Source organism: Dromiciops gliroides, chromosome 1 (genome assembly GCF_019393635.1).
Source record: "Dromiciops gliroides isolate mDroGli1 chromosome 1, mDroGli1.pri, whole genome shotgun sequence".
Lineage (NCBI taxonomy): Eukaryota > Metazoa > Chordata > Mammalia > Microbiotheria > Microbiotheriidae > Dromiciops > Dromiciops gliroides.
The window spans coordinates 552,195,791-552,208,500 of NC_057861.1; the positions used below are offsets into that span (position 1 = coordinate 552,195,791).

General features: G+C 39.5%; 1 protein-coding gene across 1 annotated transcript in view; it reads left to right on the plus strand.

Moving 5' to 3' along the window:
* SNX30 (sorting nexin family member 30) overlaps positions 1-11,619 on the plus strand; it is a 194,781-nt gene extending 183,162 nt beyond the window's left edge. Inside the window, exon 9 of the mRNA XM_043973479.1 lies at positions 4,427-11,619. Within this exon, the coding sequence (XP_043829414.1) occupies positions 4,427-4,486 (60 nt within the window). The 3' untranslated portion in view covers positions 4,487-11,619. The remainder of the gene's footprint in view (positions 1-4,426) is intronic.
* Positions 11,620-12,710: the final 1,091 nt, after the last annotated feature.

A 12,710-nucleotide genomic window follows, 5' to 3' on the forward strand; every position in this document is an offset into this window, starting at 1 on the left:
TTTCCTAATTAGGGCAGCTAAGTGGCATAGTGGATAGAGCACCAGCCCTGGAGTTAGGAGGACCTGAGTTCAAATCCGGCCTCAGACACTTGACTAGCTGTGTGACCCTGGGCAAGTCACTTAACCCTCATTGCCCCACAAAAAATAAGAAAAGAAAAGAAAAAAGAAAAGGGTCTTAATTATACCAGAGCAAGCCTAAGGCTTCACCTTTCCATCCCTTGCCGAGCCTGAGGATGGGGGAGGCTGTCCCCAAGAGTGTGTTTCTGGCTGTACTTGTGTGTGATTGGCAGGTTATTTCACAAGTTCCCAATGATTGTGCTGCCTGGGAGATTTCTAAGGCAGAGGAGAGGGGCTAATTCTAGTCAAATGCAAACATCCCAAGCAGTATCACTTGTGTTGAGATTGTGTTTGTCTTTATGTGGCTTTCCTGAGCCTAATTACAGAGACAGGTCCTGGGCACCTGCCGCAAAATTGGACTGGGTGGGTGTGAAGCATGAAGTATTTTCCCTGGGCATGCTTTACATAAAGCTTTTGGGTACACCTTTCCAAATACTTCCTTTTACATAATACTCTTCTGGCAGATAGGAGAGAATTTTTCAGTCACTTAGGTAGGGGATGGACAATGGGTGTACATGACTTTTTCATCTAGTGACCACTTTAGGCTTCTTTTTGACAAATGCTAACAAGGTGAAACAGCAGTAGTTCAATGGCACTTTGTAAAGAAAGAAGTGTATTCAGCTATCCAGTTTGGTTTGAATGACCTTTTCCCCCTTAATCCTCTAAGAGGGTGATTAAATACCTATGTGTCCCAAAAGGCCATAGAATTTAATGACCTTACTCAGTCACTGGCCTGTATTTTCATCATACTTAAGCTCATTGAGATGTTTTTTAAAGAATTAAATCCAAGTTATTGTTGATTTAGAATTCTAGTTAACACCTGGGATGGGAGTCTGTGACTAATATATTTCAGCTTTCCCGGTGGCTGGAGCAGCAGCCTTCCAGGAAGGACTCAATTTCACTTTTTTATTTGGAGAGAGGAGGAGAGTATTGTCCACAGCATTTCAAAGGTGATGGTTTGTCAGGGCAGAATCCCTTGTGTTTTTCCCCAGGGACCAGAATTAGGAAGAAATGAAAGTAATAGCAAGCAGTCCCAGGAAAGTGATTTCTCTTTGTGGGGGGCTGGGGTGGGAGTGGGGGTATGGGGGAATTTCACGTGACCACATGGTAAAATCTTTTTTTTAATTATAAAAGTATTTTATTATTTTCCAGTTACATGTAGAGATAGTTTTCAACATTTGTTTTTATACGATTTCTAGTTTCACATTTTTCTCCCTCCCTCTCCTCCCTCCCCCCTCCCCAAGACAGCAAGTAATCTGATATGTTAATGTACAATCACATTAAACATATTTCTGCATTAGTCATGTTATAAGAGAAGAATCAGAGCAAAAAGGAAAAACCTCAAAAAAGAAAAACAACAGCACCAAACACAAAAGAAATGGTATGGTTCAATCTGCATCCATATTCCACAGTTCTTTTTTTTTCTAGATTTGGAGAGCCTTTTCCATCATGAGTACTTTGGAACTATCTTGTACCGTTGTATTGCTGAGAAGAATCAAGTCTATCATAGTTTATCAACACATAATGTTGATGATACTGTGTACAATGTTCTCCTGGTTCTGTTCATCTCACTCATCAGTTCATGCAAGTCCTTCCAGAGTTCTCTGAACTCCTCCTGCTCATCGTTTCTTACAGCACAATAGAAGTCCATTACATTCATATACCACAACTTGTTCAGCCATTCCTCAATTGATAGGCAGTCTCTCAATTTCCAATTCCTTGCCACCACAAAAAGAGCAGCTATAAATATTTTGTACATGTGGGTCCTTTTCCCATTTTTATGATCTCTTTGGGAAAAAGACCCAATAGTGGTATTGCTGGGTCAAAGGGTATGCACAGTCCCATAGCCCTTTGGACATAGTTCCAAACTGCTCTCCAGAATGGTTGGATCAGTTCACAGCTCCACCAACAATGCATTAGTGTTTCAGTTTTTCCACAGCTTCTCCAACATTTATTATTTTCCTTTTTTGTCATATTAGCCAATCTGATAGGTGTCAAGTGGTACCTCAGAGTTGTTTTAATTTGCATCTTTCTAATCAATTGTGATTTAGAGCATTTTTTCCTATGGGAATATATAGTATTGATTTCTTCATCAGAAAACTGCCTGTTCATATCCTCTGACCATTTCTCAATTGGGGAATGACTTGGATTCTTATAAATTTGATTTAGTTCCCTACATATTTTAGAAATGAGACCTTTATCAGAAGTACTGGCTATAAAAATTGTTTCTCAGCTTTCTGCTTCCCTTCTCACTTTGGTGGTATTGCTTCTGTTTGTACAAACCCTTTTTAATTTAATGTAATCAAAATCATCCATTTTGCATTTCATAATATTCTCTATCTCTTCTTTGGTCATAAACTGCTCTCCTTTCCAAAGATCTGAGAGGTAAACTATTCCTTCCTCTCCTAATTTACCTATGGGATCACCTTTTATGTCTAAATCATGTACCCATTTTGACCTTATTTTAGTATAAGGTGTAAGATGTTGGTCTATGCCTAATTTCTGCCATACTATCTTCCAGTTTTCCCAGCAGTTTTTGTCAAATACTGAGTTCCTATCCCAGAAGCTGGAGTCTTTGGGTTTATCATACAGTACATTACTAAAGTAATTTACTACAGTGTCTCCTGTACCTAGCCTATTACATTGATCCTCCACTCTATTTCTTAGGCAATACCAGATAGTTTCGATGACTGCTGCTTTATAGTAGAGCTTCAGATTTGGTACAGCTAACCCAACTTCCTGTGCATTTTTTTCATTACACATGGTAAAATCTTACAGCTGAAAGTGACCTAAGTAAGATATCATCTAGTTTAACCCCTTTTTTTCTGCAAATGAGAACAAGAAGTACTTTTCCCAGGGTTAAACAGCAAACCAGTGACCAAACCAGGAGTCAGACCAGAAAATCCACTTTGTGTGATGTTCTTCAAAAATGGTTTGGAAACAATTCCCACAATTTCTGAGGATGTACTGCTTGAAGGGTTTATAATTGTTTAGGGACTTGTGCAGTAACTTCCTCCATTTGTCCTGAGGCTGGTGGTAATCATCTTGTTAATAGCAGCCTCTTACAAAACTTCTTTAGGAAAGCAAGAATTTATAACCACATACCTAAGCCCACAAGAGAAAATTTGTTCAGAAAGTAGGTAGAAATTTCATGTTCCTCTAACCTGTGACCCTAAGAGAACTTGACTCTTCTTTCCTCAAATAAACCTCATAAATGGGGGCAGCAAGGTGGCACAGTGGATAAAGCACCGGCCCTGGATTCAGGAGTACCTGAGTTCAAATCTGACCTCAGACACTTAACACTTACTAGCTGTGTGACCCTGGGCAAGTCACTTAACCCCAAGTGCCTTACCAAAAATAAATAAATAAATAAATAAACAAACAAACAAACAAACCTCATAAGTGACCCTCACAAAAAGTCACTACCACCCTTATTTTTTATTCCACTGGTAAGGAAGATTCAAATTCTTTACCCCCCCCCCCTCTCTTTTTTTTTTTTTTTGGTGAGGCAATTAGGGTTAAGTGACTTGCCCAGGCTCACATAGCTAGTTTTAAGTGTCTGAGGTCGGATTTGAACTCAGGTCTTCCTGAATCCAGGGCCGGTGCTTTATCCACTGTGCCACCTAGCTGCCCTACCCCCTCTTTTTTAAGAGGACATGTTCTTTGTGCTCCGGGAATTTCTGTTGTACCAGGAGATTCTTGGATGAGAATCTAAGGTAGACTTAGTCTGCTCTGCCAAGGATCTGGAGAGAACACTTTTATTTCTTATTTGTCAGGAAATTGGAGGGGAAGACCCCTTTATTCCTTTCCCAATAGCTTTCATTAAGAGGCGGAGTGACTTCTCCATTCCCAAACACTGAACAAGCCAATCAGATGTTGGTGGAGAAAGGGAGAGATTTCACCGATTTTGCAGCTCATTTGGAGAAGCAACCACAGCTATTCCATACACCTACGGGCAAGCCCTCATTACCCTCCTGACATGATGCCCCTAGCCATCCAGAAGGACAATCTAGGGACTCTGGTCAAGTATCTGCTGGCTCACTTTGGGAAAGGTCAGGGGGAGAGTTAAGTCCTTTCTCCTCAGTACTTTTTTCATCCTAAGTAGTACTTACCTGTTTGATGACTGGGAAATGGTATAACTCTTGCATAATCATTGCTGAGTTAAAGTACATTTTCCTACAGTGAAACATTCAAAACAATCTCAATCTCTCCCTCTCTCCCTCTCTCCCTCTCTCCCTCTCCCTCTCTCTCTCTCCCCTGACACATGGACTCTGACACTGACTCTTTTTGTATACATGTGTTGTTGCAGTGCCTTACGGCGTGGGAGTCAATTATACCGCTGCTACAAGAGAAGCAAGAGACCAAATAAGTTCCTTCCAGCAAAGAGACCCTTCTGTCTACACCAGTGCACAATGCCCCTCACTGGGAAGTCCACTTGCTGCACGCTGATTGGCAAAACACCACCTGGCAGGTGGCATTTGGAAACCAACTCACTGAAACATTTGTGGCTTTTTTCTGCCCTTCCCCTCCCCCTCAGTCCTTGACCCCATTCTTGTTACATATTACTATTTCCTCCCATTGTGTATTCCTTATCTGCTTCCTGGTTGGACCCCGAGTACCTGGTGGATTCTATGTAGATTTCATCATCTCTTATTAAAGGGAGCATACTTCCACGGCTTGAAGGGACTTACTCAGTGGAAACCTAAGAAGACTTCAGATGAAGGGAAAAGTGCCACCATCCCTACATGTGTATGTGTAATGGGAGAGAATCTGGCTGCTGCTTTGTGATCCAGAATGGGAGGAAGACCTTAGCACCTGTACACACATTCCATGTTTGCAATGGAAGTTTCTATGGGTGTTGGCTTGTCCTAGGTAAAAAGGTGGTGTTGACATTTCTGCCTAAAGTGTGTGAAGCAAGCATGGCCTATAGCTGTGAATGTGGCATGCCGTCTGCTCATGATGATTAGCATCATGTACGTTGTTCCTTTTTGGTGATATGAAGTCATTTGAAATCAGCTGAAGTGTGTGTGCATACAGATATATGTGTGTATACATAAACACATGTATATGCACTTACATATGTATACGTACATAGAGATATACGTATAGGTATGCATATACACGTATATATATACTGAGAGGGTCAGCAAGGAGATTAGATGTATACCATAGCCTTATACAATTGTTCATTGAACCTGGTTTTGGCATTAGAATCATCGATTTGAAATTGAGTACCAAATGAAGAAGGTACCATTGATGCTCCTTGATGTTCTTTGTATATCCTCTTTCTTTTTTTTCTTATTAAATGGAGTACTGGTAGTGAATAAGGGATACCCAGTGCCCCAAAGCTGAAACATTCAAAGTGCTTTCAGGCCGAGGAGCACATCCAGTTCCTCATGTGTCTGCTTTGTGAACCTTGCCTTTATCACAGCTAAAGAACTAGTTTCATATTTTCTACTGTGTCAATCAGATGTCAGTGCAGCTTTTGAAGGGTTTCTTGTCTGTGACAGAGAGATCTTGTTTTCTTACCCAGTCAGTCTAAATTTGTAAAGACAGTGCAGGTGCTCTCTATGAAGCACTTGACCTCCAGCCTTCCTTCTTGGTACGGGAAGGTGCCATTCTTGAGGTCACGTGCTCAAAATGCAACCTCTTTTTTTTTAAGCTAGCCTTTAGATAACTTCAACAGCAATCAGTGCTATGTATTAATTCCAAGATTAGCTTTAAAAAACCAAGAAAAAACAAAAAGGAGATGTTCCCTTTCCTAAGGAAAATAGTTCCTTTTTTTCCCAGCCCAGACTTGTACTACATCTTTGGAAACTTTTCTTCCCTTGTCCTACTAATGTATGTGTATGTTTTCTCTCATATGTGGCTTTGTCCTTATGAAATCTAAGATAAGCTTCAAATTAGCTACAGAATTTTCAGGAGCTAGTTGCTCTAAAATATCACTTTATAAACAGAAATTAACATTAAATATACCGGTCAACATTTACCAGGTAACATTTAAAGCAGTTAATTTAGGTTCAAAACCACTCCTGAATGGTTGTCTACAGTGTTTGTGTATCAGATAAGCTTAAAATTAATGTTGTTGGTTCATCAGTTAGACTGCTTGGTATGTTTTGGTCCTATTTTGCTGTGTCTGCTTCTTGTTTTGCCCAAGAAATTATGGAAGAAGATTTTTTTTTCCAGCTGCATCTTTGTCTCTCTTGGTACTGCCTACCCTGATAGAGCCCCATTAACATAATGCTTAAATCATTTGATGTGAATTTTTACTTTGGTACATAGAGTTCTAAACAACATTTCTAAGTGAATGGCACCATGAATGGCAATTCAGCATATCATTCTACCTCTAAAAACCCATGTTTTTGATGCCGGGATTTTGTTGTGTATCTGGGTCCTAGTTTGTTAGAATTGATGTACACTTCAGACTGATACTTGACTCACCTTTTTTGTTAGAAGTGAGAATGCATTAGATTGACTCAGTGAAAGAATTAAAAAAAAATAAGCTTTGGAGAAAGCAAGGGATTTCCTCTGTGGAAGAAGTGCTCTTTAAATATATAGTTCTGTTACTGATGGGGAGGAAGGGACATTGGAAAAAGAGCCACAATAAGAACCAGTATCTGACCTCCTGCTATCTTGCCAAAGCGTGATAGTACCCCTGTGTGATGTAATGATGAAGTTGGGGGGTGGGGGAGGGCTTCCTCAATGTTAGTTGGCCCTGGACAGAAAGGAGGGAAAAGCTATTCCTTCCCAAGATCTTTCTTCCCCTCTCATTTAGCTGAGTGTGGTAACAAAGGACTCTTCTCTAAAGGGATGTGGTGTGGCAGTCTTTGGACTCCAGATTTTTTTCAGTTTGTTTTGGTCACTTTACACTGCACAAAAAATGTCACATACATCAGTTTATCAGCTTCAGAATGCCAAATAGAGCCTAGACAGGCAAGCTTTGCCCTCAGTGCATCCTAGCTACCAAGGGTGTGTGCCAATGGGGCCATCACCAGCTACTGTGGAAAGGTTTACTCAGAGAGGAGTCTGTGTCCCTTTGATTTGGGAAGAGGTTTTCAGTGGTAAAATTGAGGAAGAAAGGTCTAAGAGTCATAGAATAGAGGATAAATAAACCAGCCCCTCTAGTACCAACTGCCTCCTCCTTCCTCCAACTTCTCAAGGATGAGCAATACTTAATTAACACTGTCCTTTACCCCTACCCCACCCCCCACCATAGCTGTGCACCAAGGTGTTGTATTTTTGGTCAATACAGGGAATGATATCATTTGAGCTGTGTGAATTAGTACTTATGTGCCAAAGAGGTTAACAATCCAAATGCCTTCCTAATGAGGGCTGCCCCTTCTCTTTCCCCAAAGTCTGAAGCCTAATATGGCTATATTCCTTTTGTTATTCTTTCTTCCCCCTTCCTCCCCAACCTTACTTTTATTTCCAGGAGTTTGAAGAAGAGTAGTCTTCTCTAACTGCAATAACCGTGCAGTGGGACAGAAAAGCTCCAGGAGACAGACAATGGGTTCTCTGACTTGAATTTCTAATTTTTCATTGTCCACTTTAAAAAAACCTGGTGACAAAAGTCCATTTTATTAAGTAAGAAAATATGCCGTAAACAGATTTTCTCCACTGGCTATCTATATGATTGTCTTGGTGTAGCATAACTGTACTACTCTGTATTTTTACCTTTATACCATTGTGTCAGAAATCACATAGTCATTCCTCTATTGCAGGCAGAAGGAGGTGAGAGTGGAGATGAGTGGGAGGGAATACCATGGATGTTCAAGTTTGCCATCAGTTTCTCCAAAAAAGCATTATTATCATTTCCTCTTCCCCTCTCAGAGAGCTATCTCATAGAACAAATAGTACTTTTCTTCTTCTTCTTTTTTTTTTTAAAGAGGGGAAGATGGAAATGATAGTGGGAGAAAATATGGTAATGTAAAAAAAACTGGAATGATTGATAAAAACTTATTTTAAAAGATGACAAAACCATGCTAATTGATACTTATAGCATCTGAATAAAGGATCTGGTTACTTCTTTGAGATTCCTTTGAAATTACCCTTGGCAAGTTAAATACAATATCTTTTTTTTTTAAAAGCATTATTATTATTATGAATTAGGTTACTTATAAGGTTCTTCAAGATGCTACTGTGGCCAAGCTCAACTCTCACCTTTCTTTTGATTCAGCAACAGAAAAAACAGCATGTCTTTAGGGGGACCATTTTTTTTAGTACATTTAAGAGAAGTTTCTTTTAGTGTGAAGTCATAGTACATCCCAAATTTTCTAGACATTTTTGAAGTAGGAGCCATGTCATGACCTGTTATCAGCCCCTTTTCTATTTCCCTTTCAGAAAGGAGAGGACAGCAAATAGACCTTGACTATTGAGGAGCCTGAGTGAGGCTACTTTTTATCAGGAGTGGCAAGAACTGGAGGAGGCATGGCAGCACCCTATTTACCTGGTCATAGGTGGAATTTCTAACTCAGGCAGTTGAATGGAATAATAGCTTAGCCTGAATAACACCCCAGACTTGAATGACTAGGTATTGCTATTTAGAACATTGACTTGAACTTGGCAACCATATATAAATGATGATTGTTCAAATCAGAGTTTATAGGCCCTCTGCAGGAGCTGTTGAATGGTGTGGGTGTGGGCTCAAGTGGTAGAAAACTCAAGAGAGGGAGAGCTATTGTTGAGCAATGTGTAATTCCTTTCTATGACTGTGAAAGGTCTTTCCTGCTTGCTCACTTTCCTTGCTTTGGAGGGCATGAGCATTGGGAGGAGGAGAGGATGGAATTTGTCCCAAATCTAACTATAATTGATGACTAGGCACAGAGCTACCTGCTGTGGTCCCTTCTCTTTAATACTGACTTTGCCTCTTCTTCTAAACTAGCTGGGATGCCAGCCCTAGGGATCCACCCACCCATGCCATCCATATCGACTGTCCATGACAACTAGGCTGTCTTTTCCCTTGGCTTTGCTGAAACTACTTTGCCAGGTCCCTGTGTCTTATGGGGAAAGTATGCTCCAAAGTTTTTCATTAGCTTTCTCACAATGTACTAGGTTACACCATTCATCTCCTCTAACCTCTGTTTCTCCTAATTTTTAGAGATGGCAGGAGATTTTACCAATCAACTTTTTTTTGGTAACACAAATCTCTAGTCTCTAAATCTATAGCTGGGCAGTGATATATTATAGCCCCTGTTCCTCTGTCCCTACCAATGGTCACCTTGTGAAGGGAATTGAGTACCACCTGACAGTCCATTGAACCACTCAACAAAACAGGCTGCCCTTTGATTTAAAGACCAACCTAAGACCGCAGAGCCTACAGTTTCAGGACATTCATTGTGCCACGCATTGGTAGGCAGCATCTAAATTGGGCAGGCAGCCCCTCATGACAGCTGAGTTTCAACAGTGTTTTAATCCTATATGTTAGAAATATATTTTTGGCACAAACACCCAACATTACTCAGTTTGGCCAATGAAACTACTCTAGATCGTGACCAGTGATATGAATAAGCCAGTAAGTCAATATTTTAATCAACACTAAGTAGAATATCAGGTTATTTGTATAGTGTAGATGCAGATTCTAAATTTATCTTACGATGATGACCAAAAGCATCACGAAATCAGCAGGTTCAAGTTGTTGAGGTTTGTTTGTTTGTTTGTTCTTTTAATGGTGCAAATTGCTAAATATTAACTACTTTTTGAGGCTGTTATCTATCCAGACACTTTGATGCTTCTGGTAGTGTTTTTAAATGATGAGTATAAAGTTCCAGTTGTCTTCTATTTGAACTATTGATATAAGATGGCCAGTTGCCCCCTTTTCAAGAAACAAATTAGCTTGGATAAACGGAAAACAAATGGGGCATAATGGGGACTATCTTTTATTAAAGGATATTTTTAAAAAATGTTAAGTGTTGCTTTTTCCAAATATATTTTTATTATTACCATGGAGGAGGGGAGGGGAAGCCAGGGACCATAAAAGCATTTTTTCAAAGTGGACATGGTTAACAATTTAATGTATTTTAGGCATTTTTAAATTATAAGAATATGGGATCGATCAATACTGGCAAATCATACTGCATGCTATTCTTTTCCAGTCTATTTCATAGAAAGAAATTCCCAAGTTATAACAGTATTAAGGATATGCCCTAATGCCATAAAGGAACTTTAAAAAATATCATGGACACCTAAGAACACAGTTTTAGATCTGAATCCTACAGTTTCGATGCCAAAAAAGTGAAGTGCTGTACTGGCTTAAGTATTGAATGCTCTTTCCCTCTCATTTTTAGCAAAAAAAAAAAAAATGTATTGTTAAAATTGTGGGTGAAGGGTACTACATATACACTTGTGCATAGCTGCCATTTTGCTTTCACTGGGTAAACCTGGGAACCCATGCTGCTACAACCTGGTACATAATTGCCCTTTTGGTGGGGCCTCTGAAGTAAAATGAGGTCCAAATGCTTGACCTCTTAATATCCCCTTAGGCATTTTCCATTTTTGCTGTTACTAAACAGGGTCAGTAACATCTTCTGTTGTTTTGGTCAAGCCTGAGTAACTACTACCAACAACTGAAACAGCTGTAAGGAGACAAGTACAGGAGAAAAACACTCCGTTCTTTCCTGTCTCCTTCAAAATGGTGGGTAAGAAAAATAATGTTGGGTGTGGGGGGAAGGAGTGACAGTCAATATGGTAAACTTGGCCCACATAGCTGTGACATTCCTTGTATAACAAACCAGCATCTCTGAACAGCGATGTTTTGAGGCCCCCTGTACCCAAGTGATCTTGGTCATGTCCAAGTGACATTATCCATTGTACTTCATATGTGCCTGTCAGTTGTGAATGCATTTGGGAAGATATATACATATAATATATCCCCTTGAAATAAATTTCTGCCAGCAAACTTTTGGATCCAGATTTTAACTGTTTCAGTAGAGAGATAAAAATTCTATTTAGGTTGTTATCAACTGACCAGCTGTCCAAACTGTGTACTGTATTGCTCATTTCTGACTTAAAAAAAATGTTTTTAAAACCCACTAAGATCAGAAGAGTAGGGAAATTCCTCACAGAAAAGTTGTGGGGGTTTTGTTTGTTTCTTTGTTTTTCCTCTCTACCCCTGCTACCAATAAACCAAAACAAAAGCTGTGAAAACTTGTGAGCTTGGGAGAGCATGTGTATAGATTAGCTGTGAGCATGATTCAAACAATGGAGTGGTTTGTTTGCTGTAGATATCACACTTCAAACAGGGTGCCCCCCTTTTCTTTGTTACCAACACCATGGATGTAAAGTTGTTTTGTTTACTTTCCAATGCTGGCACTAATGTGTTGGTTCACCTTTTTTCATATATCTGTGTATAGACCTATTCTGTTTATTGTTTACTATGGGATTAGTATTATACTTTGAGGTAAAAAAAATCATTTGTATTGCCTGATGAAAACTATTAGCTTGTAAATTTTTTTTAAAGTTTCTTTACCTCAATTAATTTAAAGGAATGGACCAATAAACATATAAAAGATGCTCTTGTTAGCTTGAATGTTTTTGTTTTGCTTTGTGCTCTCTTTATAGAACATACATCTTTTAAAAAGAAATCAATTAGCCCTATGCGTTCTCCCCTTTCACCCCACTCCAAAAAAAAAAAAACACGCAAAGAAAAAGCTGTGGTTCTTATCATCCCATTGTGTTACCTTCCTCCCCACCCTCATCCTCCCTTCAAGTATGTTGCTATCACAACTCCTCTGCTAGATCAGAATAAATTACAGAACTAACATCAGTTTGCTTTTGTTAACTGTAACACTGAATTTAAGGTTTAAAGACCTGGATTCTAGTCCTGGGCTCTGCCACTTTCCAGCTATGTGACCTTGGAGAAGTCACTTAACCACAGTGGACCAATATTTTCACATGTAAAATGACACACAACCTTTCTCACTGAGTTATGAGGTTCGAGTAAGAATGTAAGTAAAGGGGCAGCTAGGTGGCACAGTGGATAAAGCCCCGGCCCTGGATTCAGGAGGACCTGAGTTCAAATCCAGCCTCAGACACTTGACACTTACTAGCTGTATGACCCTGGGCAAGTCACTTAATCCCAATTGCCACCCCCCCCCGAAAAAAAGTGCGTAAAAATGATTTGTCATTATAAAGTATTGCATACATGTGAGTATGCAATCCCCAAACTTTGACAATTTAATATGTCAACATAATAGGTCCCAGATATTTTAAAAATATATAATCGTAATGATGATGATAGTTAACATGTATATGGTATTATAAGGTTTGCTAAGCACTTGAAAATATCTCATTTTGTCCTCAAAACAATCCTGGGAAGTAGGTGAAGTTCTTATTCTCATTTATAAATGAGGAAATTGTGGCAGATGTAAAGTGATTAGCCCAGGCCCTCAGAGCTAGAAAGTGTCTGGTCAGATTTGAAAGAAGGTTTTCCTTGGGACAGGCCTAGTACTCTAACCATTGTACCATGTAGCTGCCTATATTTTCCTATCTTTAAATAATAATAGAAAGCATTGTAGTTTGCTGAGAGTGTTATCTTTAGTTTCAATAACTAACTACAGTGGCATTTCCAAGGAAGGGGAGTACTCAAAAGGGGAAAA